Here is a 25,450-nt window from a genome sequence, read left to right on the forward strand (position 1 = left end):
TATTATTCATCAAAATGGATACACACTTAACCATTATTGTTGTTATTCTCACAAATATCATTAAAGCGCATCGTTAAATTTTGAAAATAAAATCTGAAATATAATTTAAAACGCTTGTTTTGTTTCTGAAATGTTTGCATATGCTTACGTAACATCGAGTGAAATGTAAAAAAATGTGACAATTGGGGGAAATGTGTTACTTTGTAAGCAAAGGACGGAGTCAAAAATATTAAAAAGAGATTTATTCATGATCGGCCCTAAATGAAAATTTATTTAAAAAAAAAAAGAAACTTAATAGAATTATAATAATTTCCGGGTTATATGTAGAATGATTATAAGCAAATTATAGCTACTACAATTTAAGTCTAACTCTATTTTCTAAGTGAAAAAAAAATGTTTATTAAGTTATATATTCTTGAGAAAATAAAATTAAAAAATGATATCTGAGTTTTTTGTAGTCAAATGATTTTATGTATATTTGAGAAACATTTCTTTAACACTAGATTTCCCAAGGAAGTCATTTTGACTGCTTTCTAATTTCAATTAGAAAAACAATGGTGACACAATTTCTTAGAATTTTGTGACTTTTTGTACAGCATGTAATTTTTTTATTGCTAATATTTACTAATAACTTGTTATATAACTGAAAATAATATCAAAAATATTAAAAATTAATTTTAAACAAATTTCTTTATACATTAGTTATTCTTTCACAACGCAGCTATTTTGACTGCTTTTGTACATTATAGTTATTTCAGTCTTTCTAGTGCTAAGAATTAATTTTTTTAGCTCTTGATTACGTTGAAAATTATTCTCTTCCGCCTACTGTAAGATAACTTTTTCCATCCTTCGTTTTACAACAAAATGTAACTTGTATTACTAGACAGTTTTCGCAATTGAGAAGATTTTGCATATTCTTCTGCTAGAGGGAAAACGTTCGAAGTTGTGCGTCGAATTATTGCATTACTCCACTGCCCTACCCCTGCCATGCCCACACCTTTTACCGTTATAAACATCGGCCTTTCCCATCTTTTGAATCAAGGTCGATCGCTGATTGGAACTGAAATTTAGATCAAGGTTCTCGAAAGGGAACTGACTCTTATTGTTAGGAGGTGGTAGGGGGGGAGTCAAGAGAAAGGGAATGTAAACAAGTAAATTAATTGTATAATAAAGGGGGGAGGAATTAAAAGATGCTGCTAAAAGATGGTAAAAGAAAGTTTGTTGCACGTGATTGGTTCTTGACCAATGGTCGCCTAATACGTAACAAACGTGAGCGAGTTAGTATAAATTGAGTGATTCTCTGGTGACAATTATCAGTTCTCACTGAGTTTATTTGATCAATACTAACATGAAGGTAAGATAGCTCTGATATTAATTGAAATTAACTACGAGTTTTAACTCAAAGTCTATAATATAGACCTTTTAAAAATTGATATGAATTCAAACTTTAATTCGAAATGTATAATATTAATCTTTAAAAAATTAATATAATTGAAACTACTTATTTCAAAAAGTGAAAATTGTGTTTGAATTTTAATATGATATTAAGTATTATTGTTATTGATGCTTATTATTTAACAGTACTAAGAATTTTGTTTTTATTTTATAACATTAAGTATTTAATTTAATTCTAAAGAAAAGATGAGTACAATATTTTACGCTTTTGATAGTGGAAAGCAAGCAATTGATTTCAGAACAAAAATATTATATAAGAATGTAATTTTGATTTTGTTATTTAACATTAGCAAGAATAAATGCCTTTAATGCAATCTAGTGGCAATACATATATATTTTTTCGACTGAGAAGATTGTAACACAATTTTTCTAGAACTTTAGTTTAGAAGAATATTATTTTACAACAATCAGAATTTCGATTTTATTTTTTAAAATTAACCAGAATAAATATTTTATAAAATTTCTTTAATACCATTTTAAATGCAAAAAATCAAATTTTTTTTCTTCACAAAATGGACTCAATGGCAACTCCTGAACGTACTGTAATTTTTTTTCCCGATGCCCTTTGGTCATGATTTTTATAAAATTAAGAATAAATTATGCTTTTGATAAATCTTATGCTGTAAAATTTAGCAATTTTAACATGATACCCTAGAGCATGGCATAAAAACCATTCATTCGGTTAACTTTACTATTCAGTTAAGTATTTTTTACTAAATGTGTGGGAATAAGAACTACAATTTTGAAAGCTAGAATTTCCGGTAAACCTTCATCATATCAACGAAAAATTACCAAATGAAAAGTTTAAATAATGTATATTTTGATTTTTTTACCAGAAATGTCATCATCATATAGTACGGTAATTTTACCATAATGGTTTTCTCCGTGTGTGAAAATTTTAAAATATTACTTTGATTTAATATTCAAGTTAAAAACAATGCTTCCTTTTATTAATAATATTCGGACATCATTAGCAATACCAAATAGGTTTTATATACTGAAATTTTAAGAAATTGTTTGTCTTTGTGATTGCATATTTGTATTTTGTGTTTTCTTTATTTTAATGTAAAATATTAATTAAATTTCAGGTCCTTATTTTATTGGCTGTGGTTGCTGCTGTTAGATGTACAGTCATTCCTGTGGCTGTTGGGGAAACTGGAGCAAGTGCACAGTTTAGAAGTGAAGATGTAAGTACATATATAAAATACATATCTTTCTTCTATAAAAAATTAGAACCTACTATTCTTCACAAATATGAATTAATATTACACAATATAAACAGCATTGAGATTGTTTCAACATAGTCTTTAAATTTTACTTACAATTCGAAAAATTAATTGTAATACATCAGAGATGATTGTGCTCCGGAAAATTCCGGATTTCTGGATTTTTCGCGAATCGCGATTCGGAAGTTTCCTGAAATCCAAGGAGCAGAAATTTCAAGAAATCATCGATCACATTTATGTATAAAAACTCTTGTATATTTTATTTAAAAATATTACAATTAAAATGTATACTTGGCATCTCCTTCATTTGTAAATATTTTTCTGGTAGAGTAATAAATGCGATTAGAGATAAAAGTAAACTTATAAATAATTATTCATTTAAATTATGTTGCATGTAATTCATTTAGAATTTCATGTTTCGAAAATATCAACGATTTAAATTTATAAAGACTTTCATTTTTTGAAATGCGTTATTAATGATTTTACTCAGGAAATTTTCCGGATTTTTGAGTTGGGCTCACAATTACCCTTGAATTCATTAAACTAAATAATAAGTTGAAAATACATAAATATATACTAAACTTTGAATTTTTTTATATTCAACATGACTCAATGCATTATTTGAATTTTCAGATTAAATAAAATCATTTTCAATGCATATTTGATTTTCACTTCATTTTTTTTAAATTAGTGCCTTCATAAAGTTAAAAATTTAGATTTAAAACTGTTTACTCCTACAATAAGAAAGTTCCTTTTAAAATATTTTGAAATATTTATAACGTTACTGCAATAGTCTTTGGTACACCACATTCTTAATTTGGGCACTTTTGCTTTTGTTCCTGCAATAACAAACACTATTATTATCAGAATATATTCTATGTTTATAAGAAATTGATATATACAAAATTTTATTCACAATTATTGTATAGATTATTTTTCTAAGTTCCTTTTTATACTTTTAATATGTATAATTTGAGAACTCTAATCAGGTCATCTTTTTTTAAACGGAAACTTGAACTTTATCAGAAGTAATATTATTATTCAAATTAATGTAATGATTAGAATTTATATTTTTTCCTTGGTATTTAAAGTTTTTCAAAGAATGTTTCATCATAATATTAACATGTTTAGTTAAAAATTTCTTTGTCAAATAAAATTTAAAATCACTAATTCTTAAAAATTTAATTGATCTTACAACGAGATTTTTATAGAAAATCTGAGGGGATAAGATTAAATTTTGTAATGCATTAAAATGAATTTTTTTTAACAATTTTCTTCCCAATGTTTTAAAAAAGTAATGATAGTAATAGTTTTATACTTTTCAGAAATTTAGTTTCCAATTTATTATTTTGAAATTTATCAAGATAATTACTATATGATGCTTAGTAGTTTGCGTTATTTTTCAGCTAATGAGCTATAAATTTTTTTTTTATTTTTATTGTCTAGAAATAAATTCAAGTTTATTTTATAATCATTTACATCTGAATTAAGAGGGTTGTTTAGTACAAGGGGTGATTTTTAACTGACTTGTTCCCTCTTCCTTCTAACAATATTTTAAAAGTGTTCTAGAGAATTATTATACTTTTATCAAATAAATTTGCCTTTAATAACTAACCTATTATTTAAAATGTAATTTCGATGCAATTTCTCAAAGTATTTCTATGTAATCAGTTTTTTAGTTTAATTTTATTACTTTTTTCTTTTTAATTTATGTATTGTCTTCTTCCATGTGTAATTTTATTGCTAAATAACAATCAAAACTTATTTCATGGTGCGAAATTCTTAATTAAAAAAATCCTTGTGAACCTTTTTTTCAGTAGAAAAAAAACTATAGAAAAACTATAGTAAAACAAATACCCCTATCCGATAAAGTTAAGTGCTTTATTTTCTAAATAAATATTAATACTCAAATTTGATAAAAACAATTTATTTTACAAAAAATTAAAGCAATTTTTGCATGGTTCTTCAAGAATATTAGGAACCATTTTATTTACATCAATTCCAATTGCATCAATCAATTTTAATCTTGTATTTAAGTTCTTATTTATAATTCATTTGCAATTATTTTTAGAATTTGGGGAATTACAACTTCGGCTACAATGAAGACCACACTTCAGGAGGAACTTTCAGACGAGAAGCTGGTGATGCTCACGGAAATGTGGCCGGCTCTTACGGCTTGAGAGACGCTGATGGTAGAATCCGCATCGTTAACTACATTGCTAATGATGATGGATTCAAAGCTGACATCAAGACTAATGAACCTGGTGTTGAACCAAAAGATACTGCTGATGCAACCTTTAACAAAGCTGAATCTGTTGTTGTCCACTCTGCAGTAGCAATTCCAGCACCAGCACCAGTTGTGGCTATTCCAGCAGCCGAGCCGATTGCATTCAGAACCGAACAAGTCGCCGTTGCTGCTCCAGTATTTCCACCTGTAGCCGCTGTCCCTGTTGCCAAAACCATCGCAGCTCCTCTCACAAAATCTAGTACCACCACAATCACCACTGAAGCTAGGCCACTTTTCAATACCTTTCCCGCAGCAGCTGCTGTCCCTGTTGCCAAAACCCACACAACCACTGTTACTGAAACTAAACCAGCTGCTTACGCCTTCCCCGCACCAGCAGCTGTACCAGTAGCTAAGACAATCGCTGCACCAGTTGCTTTCGCTGAGCCAGCACCTTTAGCATATGCTTTTCCAGCACCAGCCGCAGTTCCAGTCGCTAAATCTTCCACAACAACCTTTACAACTGCTGAAGCTAAGCCAGTTTTCACTGCCTTCCCAGCTCCAGCTGCAGTTCCAGTTGCTAAAACCCACACCACAATAACCGAAACAAGACCAGCTACATATGCATTCCCTGCTCCAGCAGCAGTTCCTGTTGCTAAAAGCATAGCTGCTCCAATAGCAGTTGCTGCAGCAGCTCCCTTGCCATACGCATTCCCTGCTCCGGCAGCCGTTCCAGTTGCTAAATCTTCTACCCTGACCTATGCTGCTGCTCCAATCGCTGCCGCTCCTTTAGCATACGCTGCCCCAACTTCTAAATTTTCTTATTCCTCTCATGTAATTAATGCTGCTCCAGCATTGGCACCAAGTGCTATTGCATATGCCCCCAAATATGCTTTAAGTCCATATATCAGCACCGTCCAGAGACCACTTTTTTCTCCAGCAATTGCATCTTTTGCCGGACCAGTACCCTACTTTAGCAACATTGAATACCATGGTTACCCAGTTGTTAAAAAGTGAGAAGTCTTTCTAACCAGTGCCAATTTGATCCAAATACTTCTAGTGACTGTTCATCAAGATCGTTCCTGTTTTCATCTTGTATTGCGTACTTTTGACGTCTAATAAACTATGTTAATTTAACCTTTTGATAAAAGTGAGCATTTTATCATTGACTCTTTATTTATAGTATGCGAGTAACAATTATCAAACAATTAGTTTGATTGCTGTTTAATTTCAGCAACACAATTTTTCGTTATGAACATAATAAACATTATTAAAATTATTAACATAATATTTTTTTTGTTATTAACATAATATATCGAAGCTAATAAGTAAAAGTGCACCTTTTTCAAATTAATGCAAAAAATGAATGTAATATTTTTTCTATGACTCTTTATTCATCATATGCGAGCAAAAATTATCATACAATTAGTTTAATAGTATTTAATTTCAGAAACATAAGGTGTTTTATCATTACTAACATAATGACTCAAAGCTAATATGTAAAACTGCACTTTCTTTTGAAATTAATATTAAAAACTCCATAAACAATCAATGTAACTGAGAAAATAAAATGTATTAAAATCAATTTTTATAAATTGATAGAAATTAAAGCACAATAATACATTTTAGTAATCATACAAAAACTGACCATTATAAAACTTCAAAATTGTTCTCTTCATAAAGTATGTCAAAGATAATCATAAAACTAGAAACATTAAAAAAAATAATTTTCAAATCCCACTGTTATATGTTTAAAAAAATTAACATTATTTTAGAGAATGTAATTTTATATGTCAAAAATACAAAATGTTAATGAAATCAATCAAATAGTTCCCGAGAAATCAAATTTTTAAGAAATCAAACATTTAAAACTCATTTTTTCAGGAACTATTACTGAAATTTAGTTGAAATTTTGTATTTTGTCACATAAAGTTATATTCTTTAAAATGATTTAAAAACTTGTGTGCCTTATAACTCAAAGTTTTTCTGGTTATTAATAAAAAAAATTATGAAAAATAATAAGTGTTTACTAAAAATTATTTTTTGCATTGAATAACTTTTGGATAAACAAAATTTATAATAGCGATCAAAATGTTTCAATTCCATTGAGAAGTCTTAGAGATATATCAAAATATGTAAAAAATTTAAATTAATAATTAAATGTCCAACTGAGGCTTTTTTTCCAGATTGCGAGTATTCCATATTGTGGAGATTTGTAAACTAAATCCATTGAATAACAGATAAGTTTATTCACAGACAATACGTTTTTGTGTCCGATTTCGTAACTTAAAATATGATCTACTCTAATTACATACTGTAGGTCACCTCCTCAAACCACTAAGATTAAATTCTGCTACGTGAAGATCGGATCATTAGATCAAAAGTTATTCAGGGTAATTCTTTTCTCCTGTTCATCTCTTTTTAATCAAATTTTAAAAAAATGGAAGAAATTTCATTTTTTTTATCTTTGCATTAAATTTATAACAATTGCTTATTATAACCTCTTGATTTATATGCATCTCATTATATCATTGTCTCATAAAATGAAGTAAAAACCTAAAGAAAAAGACCAAAACATGAAAATAAGCATGGTTATACTATTGGTAAAAATGGAAGTAATACAGAATTTTAAAGAAATAGTTTTAATGAATGAGCGACGTATTTCTGGTCGATGACTGAAGAATCATTTAAACTAAAATATAACTCGAAACCATTATGTTAAATGCGAAAAATAAATAAAAGTAATTTTAAAAAATATTAATGTTTTTCTTTTTTAGTTTTTTTTAAGCTAAATAAAACAAAGTCATAAATTTAAAAACAAAAATTCCTAAAAGTACGTTGAGAAAAAAAGTATAGTCAAAACTACCAGAATATGGAAAAATTTACCGTGTTTCTGACTCTATGGTAACATCAAAAAGCTCGTTAATTTGTACAGAAGCTTTATTGTACTGATTTTCGTAAAATTAGAGGTGAAACATGGTTTTATAAGTGATAAGATGCAGTAAAATTTGATAATTTTATCATGATACCTTAAAAAAGGACATAAAAACCATTTATTCGGTTGAATTTGCTCATAAGTTTTGTATTTTTGACTAAATGTGTGGTAATAAGAGCTAAAATTTTGAAAAACCATAATTTGCAGTGAACCTTTAACATTTTAGCGGAAAAATTACCAAATGAATGGTTTAAATATCAAAACTGATTTCATTAACCAGAATTATAATCTTTTATTTTATCAGAAATACTATTTCCCTAAAGTATGGTAATTATACCAGAATTTTTTCCCCGTGTGATTAAGCCTTGTTAATAAAAACAAAATTAATTTATTTTGAGTTATATAATTACTTTTCAATACAAAATTTAAACCAGCTCTAAAACAATCTTACACTTAATGTTTTACTTAAATCTTATACTTGATTAAGAGCTTCATTTGCTTTTAACATATGAAGATGGTAATAAAAATCGACCTGTTTCAAGTGCTCAAAAACAGGCGTCCATAATTGAAACTCGCCAGACGTGAAGGAGGAAAACAAAAGTCATTTAAATCATAAAGCGAAAAATGGGAAATATAAGTGAAAAATAGAGGTGAAAAACAAGACTAGAAAAACCGTTGTGGAAAAGAGACGCAAATCAGCGCAAAATGCATTTCTCGAAGCTATGGAGAGTTGGTGAGGAACGTATGTTATTGACAAGGAAATCAGTGTTCATACGAATGAAACAATAGATTTCTGGGCATCAAGATGAGTTGCTGTAACAGAGGTAGAAATAATTTTGGCTCTGTCGAAATTGAACTTACACTGGAGATTCCAACAATATGCAGCAATTAATGATTTATTGCGCTCTTAATAATGGATATTCCTATTTTGTTTCATTTATCTAAATTTTAAAGCTCATCTAGATAGTCCGATGTAACCAAAGTCACACTGTTAAGATACGTTGTAAAAATTTCAGCTAGTTTCAAAATTGATAAAATCTTTAAATAACTTAAATTTTGCTAACAGGCATGAAAATTACTTTAAAACGTCTTGCTGATTTTCAATACCTTCTTCATATTTTGTAAGCCAACTAATTTATAATTTTGCATATCTTTTCTGCTTCAGTTTCTTAGGTTTATTTAATTTGGGTTCTTCCTTTTTTTTAATATTTAGGTAAATAACGTTTATTGAAAATTTTGATTCATTGTCAAAATTACTTTAGTGTTATTAATAAACTGAGCTAAATTAATAAAACTAGCTATTTTTAAAAGTTTTAGAACTGAAATTTTACTACTGCATTTTCGCTTTTATTGGTATCTAAATATTTTCAGCTGTAATTGCAAAAGCTTTGAAGGAAAAAAAAAACTAAAAAATTATTTCATTATCACTCAACCTTACGTACGTACAAGTTACATGTATGATAAATAAATAAAAAGAAAATAAATTGCATCTAATGAAAGATTATTAGACCAAAAAAAAACATTAATAGAGTTTAATTGTTCTTAAAACATTTAAACACTTCTGACATGAAATAGATTAAACGCGAGCAATAATTAGTACCATTCTGTAATAAATAAATGTTTGTTACGGCAATGAAATCAAACGTAACAAACGAAATAGGCTATAAAAATAACATCGGCTTTGAGACAGCCAAAATATTTTGTTTTCAAAGACGTCTGCGTGAATAACTTTCGACCTTCCATTGAATCCAAAGAAATCAAAAATCAATTAATATCTATTTTGGTTGTAGGATGGAGGATGATTGTTGTTATCCTTGTTAGGAGTGAGTCGCTTGCTTTTGTAAAAATGTCACACCCAAAGTTAAGATACGGAATATACTCTGCATGTAACTTATCTTTTTACAAGCAGTAGGTTTGACAAGCTATCCATTTATTTAAACGATCGCTAATTAAAGTCATAATAACTTGAAATTCCTATTATTATGGAGATGAAAGCTTCATATTACAGGCACGAATAACTTGGTAATATATTTCAATAAAAAGTTGATAATAGAAAAACGTAAACAAATTATAGTACGAAGCAAGTTATTATGTAAGTAAATGAAAAAGCTAAGACAAAAGGTATGCACAAAACTACTAGAATGCCGTAAAATATACCGTGTTTTCACGCTCCATGGAACACCAAAAAATTCTGAGTAGATAAGTTTATTTTACTATGACAATTCTGTAATGTTCTCTTGTTTTTAAGTTATCCTTATTTATTGTTCATTACAGTTTAAAAAATTATTTTTATGCCAGCTTATTTTACACTTAGAAAGAGTCATACCCTAGCAAACAATAAGGATTTTGTTCGATAAGTCGCAATGTCTTTTTTTGTTTTGATAGCCTCTGCTTGTGGTTAGATATACCCAGTCTGAGAACCCTTCTCTTGATATATGTCTATGCTGGGCCAATGAAAGCTGCAGCGAAACAAAGGAAGAAGATAACTACATACAAAATTAAATAAAGGTTTTACGGTTTTTGCACAGAAAACCTTAACATCAGAATTTGTAAATTTAAAAATATATATATATATATATATATATATATATATATTACAAATTACGCACGTAATTTTCTTAAATTATGATATAAAATAGAAATATGTGATATTTTTTCATTGAAATTTTATTAATTCTTATTTCCCCAAAGTGTTAATATGAGAATTAAGTTTTATCAATACCTCCTAGAAGAGAGAGGGCCTCAGCACGGATTACCATTAACAAGAAATTCGTTCCTTTAGTAGTCCAAACGTAATGATATCTTTTGCACTTTCTCCCTCTGCGCAGCGCAGTAGCATGCACGAAGTGACATCTTTCTAATTTGCCTCCACGGTGCAGTTTATGTTAGTCTCGTCGGACTATTAAGTTGATCCATGCTGAGGCCTTCTCTCTTCTAGAAGGTGTTGGTTTTATGCCACTATTCGAATAAAACCGGGTTTTTTTACTTTTTCTAAATCATTTATAAAAAAAGTAGTACCATTATTTCTCAAAAATAATGTATAATAACAACTAAACAATGAATATCTTGATTCAATCAAGCGGTATCTAGGTCAAACAGTTTAGCTCCCACATGCCTTCGAATCTTAGAACTCTTCGAATATTCTAATCTTATTATCATACTCGGCATTATCTTATTACCCCACCTTCCCCTGTATATTTATAACAATAATTTAATTTGGCAGAAAATTCCATTTTTAAGAAATGGAAGTTATTAATATGCAAACCTTTCAAGTTTTAGTATTGTATCATGTAAAGCGCCTTAACATTATATATATATAAAAAATCATGCTTTGTTCGTAAAAGAAATTCGTGAAGAATATTTTCTCTTTATATTCCTCCAATTGTTGTAAACTGGTAAAAACAAAAGATGGAATACACACGTTCCCAATTATTTAAATTTAGATACTTTCTTTAGTATCTAAGTCAAGGTTCTTTGCTTTCTCCAAATATAAACCTAATAATATGAATAAAATATGAAGATAAATTTTTCGTTAAAGAATTTTTTTTTTTGCTTTTATTTATATGAACTATTTTAAAGAATTTATTTATTTGCTTAAAAAAATCTTAAAAGAAAAACTCTATCATCTTAAAAAATAATTGGAATAAAGACATTGTTTTTAATATCCACTATATATTCAATGAAATAAATTTAGATTCCTGGCTGCAATATTTTCAGATACATCCATTTTAAATGCATGAGTATTAAAAATTGTATGAAAAATTAATTAAAATTCTCCCATCTTTTTTTAAAATATCTGATTTAACATTTCTTTAAGTTTTTTGAATTTTTTATTTTAATTTTTTCATCAAATATTCAAACTACATGAATTTACAATCATAATTTTACTTAATATTATATTACCCGGATTTTAATAAAAATTTAAGAATACTATCTTTTTTAAATAACAATATAACTATCTTTTTTAAATAACAACATAATCTTTTTTAAATAGCAATATAAATAACAATATTTTTCTTGAAAAAGGTAAAATTGTTTTTAATATTTGACAATTATTTTTTTTCAAATTTTACAAAAAAAATATAATAATAATAATTTTTGTTTAAACCTATTTATTGCCTTTATTCATTTATTTTATTATATTTATTTTTGGGTATGAGAATTTTTTAAATGACTCCGATATTTATTTTCATACATTTTCGATTACTTCTAAAAATATAATAAAGATTTAAATGAGGTATGGAAGTTTTTGATTGCTGTTTTGATTGTAAAAGGACATTTTTCAGATTGCAATTGCCTCATATGTTTTAAAAATAAAAAATCACATGTTCATTTAAAGAAAAATAACTTTTGTTTAGTGATATAATGCTTAATAACTGGTTTTTTAAATATAGTGATATAATATTAGCAATAAAATAGTGATATAATGTTTAATAACTAGTGTTTTAAAATTAACCTGTAGAAATTATTAGCATAGGCGAGGTCAGCACATGTTCTAAGCAATGACAATTTTATTTTGCTGCCTGAAAATTCTACCATGAAATTAAAATTTATTCAGAGCGTTGCGTTTCTTTTATTTCATTGCGCATGGTACATTTGTGTATGGTGTTGCTAAACGTAATTGCTTGTTCGAGCTTTAATTCTGTTACTCAAAATTTATGATTAAAATAATTTTTCAGCCTAAATAAAATTTATCAATTATTAAAGATATCCTCTAGATGATTGCTATTTGATGGCCTAATAACTAAACATCATTAAATCAATTTTTTCGATGTCACTAAACATAAAAATCATATATAATAGATTCCATTCTTATTGTGTTTTCGCATCAATTGTCTTGACAATTGCTAAAGATTTACCAACTGTCTTACTTATTTTAATCAAAAACATGTGTTTACCCTACTTATCATTTCTCTTTTAGATATGATTCTAAACACTCCTAAAATTCTTATGTTTATTTATGGGGAACTTTTATTTTGGACAAAGAGAAAAATTACAAAACGTTTTATGGATTATCATATGCATTACGCCTTCTGAAGTAAACTTTCAGTGATTGTTGTTTTTTAGTGCACAGTCTTTTATTCAGGAACATCATTTAAACGCTTTTCTTCATTTATACTTTATCAATGGAATCATGCACTAAGCACTCAACAGGAAATGTCGCTTATTTAATAACTTCCTATCAAAAAATAAATAGTATTTAATTACTAATTAAAAAATTATTTTGAATTTCGAAATTCTGTTTTGCAAACATAAACGGAAATGCTAAGAACTAACATAATTTTTGATTCTGTTTGTTGATTCAGTTTCTAGAATTTATAGTGTGAAAAAAGAGTTACGAATTTTTATTACAAAAAAGTTTTTTGGACGGATTCTTTTTGTGATTTTCCAGCGTGATTCAAGATATTTGTTATTAGTAAGTGAAAAGGGGACAATATTTTATTTTAGAACAATATTTTAAAAATTCCACAGTTTTCAAATTTAACAGTTTTTTATAGATATGTATTGATTTCTTTAACTTGTAAAATAAATATTGATAATTTTTTGAATAAATAAAAAACATTATAAATCTTTTAATATCATAGACATTTTTGTTTATAGGTAGATACCCTTAAACAATGCTTGGGTCCTATTAAACTAATAAAAAATAGTTTCTAAATGATAGTTTTCCTTTACATTTATAATCGAAGAAATATTTAGTATATCTGAAGGAAAAAATAAACAGTTAAATCACAAAAATTTTGCATCTTTAAAATTTTTAAAATTGCTTAACGCAACAGTTGAAGAAGTTACTTTACTCAGAATTTAGATTAAATCCTTAGATCCTATTCTTAGACTAAATTCAAATTTCACTTTTTGACAAAAAAAATACTTTTTTTGGTACCAAATGAACCTAACATAAAATCATTAATAGTAATTTAAACCATAACATGGAAAATATTCATTCATCGTGTCATCATTTTGCTTCTTGCTAATAAAATTTGTTAAATAACTGATCCGTTTTTTGTATTGTGATGAGCTTGTATTTTCCTTCTTTTGCATTTATGCTACCGTTTCAAAAATTTGTCATTCTTTTCAATGCAATTGCATAGCTTTATTTGATATTATAATTATTCTTCGGCACAAAGCTTTCCATTCTGGTTCCCTAATCATATTTCAATTGCCTAACTAGTGCATATGTCAGATTTAGAGGAATTCAAAATAAATCATTCAATGAAATTGTCTTGCTATGCGCTGAAAATTTGGCAAAAGTTGTACATTAAAATAATAATCAATTTATTTTGATAGTCAGTATTAATATTTTAACCGATATAAAAATGTTGTAAATCTAACTCCATCTGCATGCCTTGTGTCGTAATTGTATTTTAAAGCTTTTATTCTGTATTTCTCATATTTTTTTCCATTACTTCGAGTGTCTACCTCCTTTTTTACATTAGTTAAAACCACACTGTCTTTTAAACTGCTATAAAAACATTTTAATAAATTGGATCAAAAATTATGTTTTAAATGAAGTTGATGCTATAGTTTCTACTTCTTATTCATTATATCTGCTCATTATATCTATACTATCCTGCATAAAAAATAGTTCTTTAATTTTCAGAATAAACAATAAATATATGAAGTATTTTTAAAAAAATATTAGTTAAAGCAACTGCATTTATTACTTTCATTACCAATATGAAGTTTAATTTAAAAACTGAAGATTATTTACATTTAGACACATATTCTGTTGTATTTAATTTGTATTTCTGGATTTTTAAAAGTGTCTCAGCTATTTTGCTCAAATGTGCCTAGTGAAGTTTTATAAAAACAATACCATTTTGTGTAAGCATTTTAACGGAATGAGTATAATAATTAAAAAATATAGCTTAAATTTAAATAGTCTTCAAGGAATTAAAGCTAAAACGATAAATTGGTTTTAGTATTACGCTTATAATCTTACTTTTATAATTTTAGAATGCAGAGTTTAGAAACCTGCTTACCTTGCTCAAATTGAGAAAACGATTTAACTTGTTGTTTCAGATGAGCAATTAAGTATTTTCTCTTTACTTAAACAAAGTTATTAACTTGAAGCATAATATTTAAGACGTTCAAAGATGCCGCCCTCTCCTCTATGTAATGTAAAATGAAAAAATCATGATTTTGGGGAGGGGGGGGGGAATGCTATAATTATTTCCAATATTTATAGTTTTCCGACTCATACAAATAAATTTGAAATTTCTTAAAATTTATTTGACAAACTTCACAAATTTTGGATAACTAAAACCCCAATTAAAACTTTCTTTGCTTTTCTTCGCTTTTTCGGGTATATGAAAGTAATAAAATTTTCACTATTTTGCGAGTCATCTTTTTTATAAATTTGTTTTTTCTTTCCCGAAAATTTCCTTCTAAATTGATTTGGTGACTTAATTTCCTGATAAAAAATATGGCTCTAATGCATGTTTTATTTTTGTGAGGATTTAAATGAAAGGAAAAAAAATTGTTGTTGTTCTAATATGCATAGTATTAATCAGAAATTATTCGTTACTGCAATTTACTATTCCTTTAAAGTTTATTTAGCAGTTTCATTTGAGATTTATTAAACTGCCCATTTAAAAAATTTTAATTCCTACAGTTTCATTTCTTTTGCTTTTAACATTTATTTTTTTTTATTTGAAGAATGTTGTTGTTTCAGCCTTTACCACAGTCAATGAAATGTAATCTTAGTAGATTTCAAGAGGGATTGAATAATACTAGCTACAGATTATGATCCCCAAGAAAGTACGAGAATTTAGAATTGATATCCTACATCCATAACCACTAATTATCCAGTTTCTAAACAGCATATGATTCAGTGAATCAATAACTAATTATTGATTCCATGAAGAAAATTAAAATTTCTGAAAAACTAGTCAAATTTATTTTCAATAACTTATCTGAGACAAAACTTGGAGAGAAAATCCAGAATAACTTATCAGTGTCTATCACTGTAGTGAATGGCTTGAGACAAGGTGATGCAATTGCATGATTTCTGTTTAATTTAGTTCTAGAAAAAATAATCAGAAATTCCGAAGTGAGGATAAGAGGAAATGTATTCACAAAATCTTTAAAAAAAAAATCACTTTGCAGATGACATTGACATTATAACGAGAAGACCAACAGTTATTAAGCAAGCATTCATTTATTTGAAATATTAGGTAACCAAAATGTAGTTACGCTTCAACCAACCAAAATCAAATGTATGGCATGCACTAAATTAAAATTTAGTCAACTTTTTCTTGGAAATGGAGATAAATTTGAAGTAATTAAACATTTTGCATATTCAGCCTGTCTTTCTAAGCCATACCAACAGGCACTCGAAACAGAGGTTGTCCAAGACTCAGAAGGATAAAATGTCTGAAAAAAGACTTTGCGCATCCTCAAAGTACCCGGATGGAAAACCAAGGCTTAAGATAGGGCAGCTTGCGATAGAATTCTAAGTAAGTAAAAGGCACACACAGGACTCATACCATTGTAGAAATAAAGACTGTTATACCAAAAATAAAAAGAGAGCATAGAAAATTCTTGCTATGCAAGTAATTATTAATTTCCTAAGTTCAATTTAAAAAAAAAAAAAAACGCAAGTATTTCTGAAAAATAAATAATTTGTATGTGATATTCTCAGTTTATAACTTTGGCAACTAGAAAAATGCGTAATAAAAATGATCAAACTACAGTTTTGCAAATTGTTTTATTATTAAAAATAACCACATAACCACAAAAATTTGGCAACTAATAAAAATCGTTGGGAGTTCCAGTAGTTTGACAACAAGATTCAAGAGCTCAGTTTAGGGATAAATGAAATAACCGGGACGTCTGTAGGGAGATCCTTTGGGTGATGCAGGAATGTATGAAGGAGTGAATCTTGTGAATGGAGTGCCTTTGTAGTAAGGACTGCCTTTGTAATAAGAACTGACTGGAGCAACGTAAGGACTTTGGAACACTACTGGATATTGTGCCACTGGAGCGATGGGATTGTGATAAACTGTAGAAGCGTACACAGCTGGTTTATTGATAGTAGTTGAAGCAGGATCTTTCGGTGCAACACCTGGTTCATTACTTTTTATATCAGCTCGAAATCCAGCTGAATCAGCGACGTAGTTTACGACTCGATATCGACCATCAGCATCCCGTAGACCGTAAGAGCCATATTTGTTGCCATAGACGTCACCAGTCTCTTTTCTGAATGATCCGCCAGAAGTATGTTCTTCATCGTATCCAAATTGATAGCCACCAGCTCCCTAAAATATGTGATTGAAATTGCTGTAGTACAGAACTAAAACAGAAATCAACGTTGAACCGGTACTTTGACCCATAATACAGTTAATTTTGTTTCAATACTGGTTGAACCAAGGTATTGTGATACCTGATAGTTCAGCTCTTTAACGTGCTTTCAGATTCATTATCGCTTATTAGAACCGTCTCTTGGTGACTACTTTTTCGAGTTGTCACCAACAAGAGCTTCGGTTCTTTAAACTGTTTTTTGCTAACTTTTAATATCATAATTTATTGTCAAAAAATATTGATATTTAACAATATATCGCGATATGAAATTTATCCAATTTAACTAGTTGATCTTATTTTTACTTTAGCCAAGATTATCGTAACCCAAATAAAGTGTATCAACACTCATAATAAAATTATGCTCAACAGTTATCGTTATTTATAATATTTACGATATTATTTTTTTGATACTTTCATATTCTATCTAATCGTTAGCTGGTGACATGTGCAAACAGATTCCATACTATATTCCAGATTATATATATATATATATATATATATATATATATATATATATATATATATATATATATATATATATATATATATATATATATATATATATATATATATATATATATATATAATTTTTTTCCGGTTTTTTAAATAAAATTTCATTCTCTTTTCTATCTTTTTTTTAAACTGGTGTTTGTTATTTTTTTACTTATTATTCCCCCCCCCCTTTTTTTTTCATTTGTCTATAATTTTTTTTTTGTTTTATTCTTCATTTTGAACCTATCTAATGAGTTCTGTTTACTTGCAGCTTAAGCACAATAAATGAGACTTATTGCTTTTCTTAACTTTCTTCGTGTTTTCTTGTATTTATACACACATATATCTATCTATCTATCTATCTATCTATCTATCTATCTATATATATATATATATATATATATATATATATATATATAAATATATATATATATATATATATATATATATATATATATATATATATATATATATATATATATATATATATATATATATATATATATATATATATATATATATATATATATATATATATATATATATATATATATATATATATATATATATATATATATATATATATATATATATATATATATATATATATATACATATTTAAAAAAGCTACTCATGGAATACATTGTAGTATGCATTTAATTTAAAATAATTCTTCGCAGGAAAAAAGAAACGCTATTCATTTCTTACGGTGACATTAAAAGTGTGATGATTGTTAAAATTATTAACTGCATTGTCTCACACATTATGTAAAATTTGGAAACTTTTATTAGATTAAGCAATTTGAAATTATCCTACGTGAAATTTATGACAAACAACAATTACGAATTGTAAGACCAATAGATATTTTAGTGTTTTAATAAAATATTACTATGTCTGTACAATGGTTAAAAAAAAGATAACTTTTTTACACAAGCTAATATTATTATAAACTAATGTAATTTACATAATAATAATTATTACATAAACAATATAAATAAAGCAGAATGCTTTATACGCATGCATGTATGAAAGGGAGAGGGAGCGAATGTAGATATTTTTTACAAATTTGTCAAAAACCATTTTAATTTCATTTTTTATTTATGAAGTATTTTTAGCAATAATTTGGTCGTTTTCCTGTATTCTAGGGTGTGTCTGGAAATAAAAAGTTGTTTTCATAATATATATTTCGCAAAAAATTTGTTTTTATTCTCACATTGATTATGATTGTTCTCATGAGAAAATCGAAATGAATACGAACAGGTAAAATATTTATTAAAGATTTTTGAAATTAATATATTTCGAAATTGAATAATTACCCTACTAAATCATCCCTTTAAAAAGAAAAGGAATTCTACTTCCACTTTATTTTGAAAAGAACATAAGGAACACAATTTTTAGCTAATAATTAATAAAGCAACTGACTTTTATTTTAGAATATTGTTCGTTTTGTTCATAATTGTTAGTAAATTTAGTTACAAAATTTAACTTTTTATTTCTTTAAAATATAAAATTTAGCTTTGTAATTATTCATTTAAAGAAGTTTTAAAAATACCGTCTGATATAAAATTTAAACTTTAGAATCAAAGATTAATAGAAAAACTTTTAATGAATGAAATGAAACAAAATATGTTTAAGAAATATTTTTAATTTCTTAAGAAGAATCTTACGCTATAAGAAATCTCCGTAAGTTAGTTTGGAAGAAGTAGAATTTCTCCCTTGAGGGAAATTTTTCTGTCGGAAAATGGATTTTTATTTCCTCTATTTTAACTTATGGAAAATTATAAGACAGGAATTTTCTTATTTTTTCTGTAACAAATGAATAATTTTAAATACTTTCTGTTTCTTTGTAGCCATTAAAGTGTGTTAATTTATACTTAAAATAGTTCACTTAATTTTAAATTTTAAGATTTTAATTCTTTGGATATTTTAAATTTTTGCAAAGTTTAAAATTTTCGAAATTTAAGTTTTAAAAAAATATTTATTAACTTCAAATAAAAAACTTGGTCTTCATAGTGCAGTAAAATACTTAAATGAATAAAATGAAATAATCCTTTTTTCACTTAAAAAGATCCTTAAGCAACGGATGTTTTGAAATTAAAACGACTTAATTATTTTATTTACGTTTCTCACAAATATGGAAATTAAACAAACGTTAATTTATGACAGATTAGTAAAACTTCTTCAATTGATGTATTTCAGTAATTTTTAATACAATATTCTAAGAGATTAATTGGTGTATTTTAGTAATTTTAGTGATTCGTTAAATTATTTATCCGATATTCCTTTGCATTGTTATCAAAAATAGATTGATATAATTTGAAATAGTAATTGAAAATTTACCCAATTTTAATGTAATATCCACTATTCCTCGGTAATTCTTCTAGATCTCTTTACCCTTTGACGCAGATGAGACACCGGTGTCCCTTTATATTTTTTTCTACTTCAATTACAAGCAGAATTATTAATTTTGTATTTTTTATTTGTAGAAAAAAACAGTATAATAGTTTCTAAAAAAATCTGTCAGATTATCGGATTTATATTTTTACTAAAACATAAAATCCTCCCTAAAAGTAGTTTGAAAATTTTTTCCATTCATGTTGAAAAATTTATCAATAATTTTGAAAATAAAGTAATTTTAATGGTTTAATTACTATTTTATATGATTTATATGAACTTTCAATTTTTAAATAATTGATTCATACAAAAACAAAATTACACAAAAATAGTAAATACACACAAAATTTTTAAATAAAAAATAATTGTTATACAATTTTTCCGCGAATTATTTTTAGTTTTAGTAACAGTTTTTTTTTATATATTGATTTTTGTGTGCCAAGCATTGATTTCATAAAATAAGCTTTTTATCTTCAAGTGCATTCCATTTTACCACTTCCAATTTTGATGAATATATATATGTATATAGATATAAGTAAGTAAAAAACGATACATCTGTTGCCTTTAAATGGCTTCTAAATCCTTACTGTAAGGTAAGCAAAAAGTAGAAAGAGAAAAACACTATACTCTACTTTGAATTTAAAAATCGCTGTTTCTCGTACTAGGACTCTATCTAGCTCTACAATCAATCTTAGGAGCTCAGTCTTAATTGTTCGGGGGGGGGGGATCCTAATATACGTTAATTGGTTAGTGCAGAAGGTATTTCAAGTTACGAAATCACACACAAAAATATACTTCCTCTGAATAAACATAAATTTTTCACCGAAGGATTTGACTTTTTTACTCTCAAAATTTGAGAAGTCTGAGAAGTAGAGTCCCAATGATTAAGTCAAAACAGCAGTCGAAAGTTTGGAACACTAATTATTAATTTTGCATTTTTGTGAATTTTGCCATATCTTAAGACTAATTAAAGCAATTTGAAAAATTTTTAACACTAATTATTAATTTTGCATTTTTGTGAATTTTGCCATATCTTAAGACTAATTAAAGCAATTTGAAAAATTTTTGCATGTTATTACAAAATTCGTTAGTCCAAATGCATTCCTAACCAAAAAAAATTTTTTAATAAGTATTTATTATCCCTTACTTTTTTATTTAATAATAGTTGAAAAAATTTTTAAATGTGAGGAGTGCAAATTTTTATATAATTTTAAAAATTTTAATTTTTTAATACAAAATACAAAATTTGAACAAAAGCGGACGAATTGTTCCTAAGAAATTGAAAGTAGTAAAAGAGTCGTAAATTAAAATTTTGAATTATTTCTCTCTCTTGCACATATTGTACGTTTCCCAAAAATTTAGCAATTTTCACAGTAAAAAATATTAAATTTTAAACAATTTTTGAGAAAAGAAATTTACACACGTCATGTCTATTTAAAGTTAAAGTTTAATCAACTTACGTATTCTGAAAAAAAAAAACTATGGACAAAACTATCAGAATATGAAAAAATTTAAAGCATCTTTGGATCTATGGGAAAACCAAAACGATAAATAATTTTTACTTAAGTAATTTCGTAATGATTTTGGCAATTTTAACAACGAAATATGGTTTCATAATACTTGATAAAGTTTGGTAAATGTGATAAAATTTGGCAATTTCGTCATAATACCATAGTATGGCATGAAAACTGTTTTTTTTTTTTTTTGCTTAAATTTATTCTACGGTTTTGTATTTTTACTAAATGCACGATAATAAGAACTATGACTTCGAAAACTAGAATTTTCGGAAAAAGCGTTATCATAGGTACGGAAAAATTACCATATGAGATGTTTAATTAGCGTATATTTTGATTTTGGTAACCAGAACATGGTTTTCAATACAGAATTATGGTTCTTTTTGCCAAGAATGTCTTTACCATACAGTATGGTAATTTTACCAGAATTTTAGGCATGAAGGCATCGAATTAGTAACCCTGAAAGTAATTAGATTCCGGTTCAAATCAAAAAAAGTTTAATTAAAAAAACAATCATTCAATTGTATGATGCAATATATGTTGCAATATGATGCAACGTATGATGCAATATGTTTTTATATAAAAAAATTAGTAGCTAAACAATCTTTTTTTTTGCACTCTAGGATTATATAAAATTTCCTACTAACCGGCTATTTGAAAATTGAGTACATAAAAACCTTAAAAATTATTTAGTCACTTTTTTCAGACCAAGTTAATTTTTAAAAAAATCTGCCACTTTGTTTAATACCCGGAGAAAAAATTCCGGTATAATTACTATACTGTATGGCAATGGCATTCCTGGTAAAAAAAGCAATTCTGGTTATAAAAAAATGTATATATACTATATATACAGTATTTAAACCGTTCACTTGGTTCTACCTTTCATATGGTTACTGTTTACCGGAAATTCTGGATTTCCATTCTGGTTTAATTTATTTAAATAAATAGATTTCATTACAGACACTAAGTTAGCATGATGAAATTACGAAATTTTACCTCATTTACAAAACTGTATCGGATACTGCAATATCATATTTTATTGCCAAGATTACCAAAATCGTTACAACACCGCTTCAATAAAAATAACAACTAATGATCTTTTGGTGTTCTCATAGAACCAGAAACACGCTAATTTGTTTCCATATCCCTGTAATTTTACCCATACATTTTCTCATAACGTAGAAGCTATTTTGTAATACTTTTGAACTAACTGAAGCCTTTTCAAGAAATCTAAAAGTTGAAAAAAAAGATGTAAGGGTAATATTTAATTTTAATTTAGATATCATGTAAACATTTTGGCAGATTATCTGTGGGGATTTAATTATCGACTATGTCAACCTTCATCTATCAAAAAGAACCCCTAGATAAAATTGAGTTCCCAAATCTATACTACTGAATTGGTATTTAATATTATTAATGTTAGTTACGCCACATTACTCCCCTTCCTGAATTTTTATCTGAGATAGAATTCGATGAATGAATACCACGAGTTGAATAATGCTGTTTATTTATTTATTTAGAAATTTTTTATTTATATCATTTCGCTCATTAGTTTTGTTTATTGGTCGGGAGAATTGTATTTACTTCACTGGATTTTTGAGCGCTATTTTATGAGAAAATCAACTATTCAGTGTGGATCATCCATCTATGTTTGTGAGGATTTAATTATCAACTATGTTAACCTTCATCTATCAAGAGGTACCCCAAAAAAGAATCGAGTTAACAAGTCTTATATACTACTGAATTGGCATTTAATATTATTAATGTTAGTTACGCCACACATCCAAAAAAAGATTGTTTAAATATCCACTTGAAAGATAAGCGTAATTTATTAAATAAATTAATAATTATTTAATTAAATAATATAGCGAATAAATTAATTAAATTAGCTAAATAATTAATATTAATATTGTACTTACAAATTAAATAATTACAAATTAAATAATTAATATTGTACTTACATCTCGGTCATTATACTGTTGACTTGTACCAGTATTATACAATAAAGGATAGTTAGGATTTACGTAGTTGTATAATGGCGTTGAACTGCAGAGAGCTATCAACGTACAAAGAACTAGAACCTATAAATGAAAGAATAACAAATGGTTTATATATGATATTTTTTAAAACAGGAATATGTTGTTTTTATTAAACAGTTAATTTGATTTATAATTAATGCTGCGCAATTACAAACATATTGTTGATTAAATGCATCAATACTTCATTTTATACATTATTCTCATCTTACACATTATACTCAGTTTGAATAGCTTTATATCAACTTAAAAATTTAAGCACTAAAACTATTTATCAAATAGTTAACACTTTGCAAAACCATGAGAATATTTTGAAGTTTATGTGGATATTTTGTAAGTAAAGTTAATAGTTTGCAACATATGTGTTTACTTTGCAACACATGTGAATGTTTTTTTTAATCAATATTGGTATATAGCAATATTTTTTTTTATTTTCTCTAATTTTATATTTAATGAATAAAATATTAAGTTACAAATGCTAATAGGGAAATTGTACTCTATAATTACGAAATATAAAGGTTTTTAATTGCTAACGTAAATTCAGTAATATGCAAAATAAATCCTAAATATTTAACTATCCATCGTAATAGTGAGAAAAATTTATAAAAGGAAAAAAAATTACGATTGGTGGAAAAAGATAACTATCGTGTAATTTGTTTCAGAAAACTTCTTGGAATTCTTCAATAAAGACGAAAAAAGGCCCATTTTGTATGAAGAATTATTGAAAACGTGATTATTAAAAATAAAAAGCGAAGTAGTTTTTAATAATGAATTTCTTTAAATTAAAACATTAAATTCGCATTCCTTTTTTTAAAAAAAAAAACTAACTCTCATGCAATAATTAACGCAAGTAATTTCATTTTCAGGAACATTTAAAAACACATAATCGTACTCGAATTCATTATGTAGCATTTTTATGGATTGAGTATTATTCTTTAAAATTTGTTTTATAATTTTCATTTAATCTCATATTTTTGAAGCATATTTCACTTTAAATCAAAAATCACAATAAATATTCTATCTGTAAAGTTACTCATAGATTTTTTTTCAAATAATGAGTTTTTGAGATCATTTAAATTTTATTCAAAAATATGTCATTAAGTAGAAGTGATACAAACCTTCATGGCGAGATCTTCAAAATTTGTCAGATTTTAAAAGACATTTAAATAAAAACCCTCTATATATACTCTTCGTATAACTATTAATTAAAAAAGGGCGAGTTACATCAGAATGCATAATAATTGTCATCATAAAAGTGGGCAGAATACCATCTCATCTATTGCGCGCACAGACCCATCTGTGGCTAGGCGGACCAAAGACCCATGTAGGATGTAAGGTCAATCTCGATCCCTTTCGGTTCGTAAAATCAACTACACAATAGGGCACTAACCGTAAGAAAAGATAAGAAAATGAACTTGATGAGTTGAGGTTGTGAACATGATATTGTTGATAAGGACATCACCCAGGTAATGTTTTCAAGGATGGTTGGATATAGAAATAAAAACAAAGAGCAAAACGTTGCATCATGGGATTTATGACCACGAAAGAAATGGTCATTACAAGATGCTATTATACGTTATGCAAACTGGTTAAATGTTGGATACTGACATTCAGTTTTACGAGTGAATTCGTTTGTATTATTTCAAAAGCTATAATTTGTCTGTACAATAAGTAGTTTGTCGTGTTCATTATGGAAGTTTTAATAACAATTTTGAGATGAACATAGAAGATTTCTTTAGAAAAAATACCTAAAGAAGATTCCAATGGAATGGAATTCTTAAGATTTCAAACTAGATTATTTATAATGTCTTGATTAGTGCAAACCGTTTATTCAAAATTACACTCCTAGATTATTAGATAGTTTAGAAAGT

General features: G+C 26.8%; 2 protein-coding genes across 2 annotated transcripts; one reads left to right on the plus strand and one right to left on the minus strand.

Annotated features, from left to right (window-relative positions):
* The first annotated feature begins 1,221 nt into the window (after positions 1-1,221).
* On the plus strand, positions 1,222-6,067 carry LOC107453810 (uncharacterized). The gene is made up of 3 exons (XM_043042707.3): positions 1,222-1,354; positions 2,544-2,642; positions 4,753-6,067. Exons 1-3 carry the CDS (start codon positions 1,349-1,351, stop codon positions 5,920-5,922), a joined length of 1,275 nt encoding a protein of 424 aa, XP_042898641.1. The 5' UTR covers positions 1,222-1,348; the 3' UTR covers positions 5,923-6,067.
* Positions 6,068-16,531: 10,464 nt separating this feature from the next.
* LOC107453979 (cuticle protein 14) lies at positions 16,532-24,832 on the minus strand. The gene is made up of 3 exons (XM_016071007.5): positions 24,698-24,832; positions 23,505-23,624; positions 16,532-17,100 (listed from the first exon to the last, which is right to left on the minus strand). The coding sequence occupies exons 1-3, from the start codon at positions 24,701-24,703 to the stop codon at positions 16,648-16,650; spliced, it is 579 nt and encodes a 192-aa protein (XP_015926493.1). The 5' UTR covers positions 24,704-24,832; the 3' UTR covers positions 16,532-16,647.
* Between the last annotated feature and the right edge of the window lie 618 nt (positions 24,833-25,450).

The sequence above is a fragment of the Parasteatoda tepidariorum genome, chromosome 1, assembly GCF_982258835.1.
Source record: "Parasteatoda tepidariorum strain Cologne lab strain chromosome 1, Ptep-v5.0, whole genome shotgun sequence".
NCBI lineage: Eukaryota > Metazoa > Arthropoda > Arachnida > Araneae > Theridiidae > Parasteatoda > Parasteatoda tepidariorum.

What these genes read in the sequence shown, in the direction of transcription:
- LOC107453810 (XM_043042707.3), top strand. An exon ending in CACAGTTTAGAAGTGAAGAT is followed by an intron (nt 2,643 to 4,752) that starts GTAAGTACATAT and finishes AATTATTTTTAG; the next exon opens with AATTTGGGGAATTACAACTT.
- LOC107453979 (XM_016071007.5), bottom strand. An exon ending in AACAGTATAATGACCGAGAT is followed by an intron (nt 17,101 to 23,504) that starts GTAAGTACAATA and finishes CACATATTTTAG; the next exon opens with GGAGCTGGTGGCTATCAATT.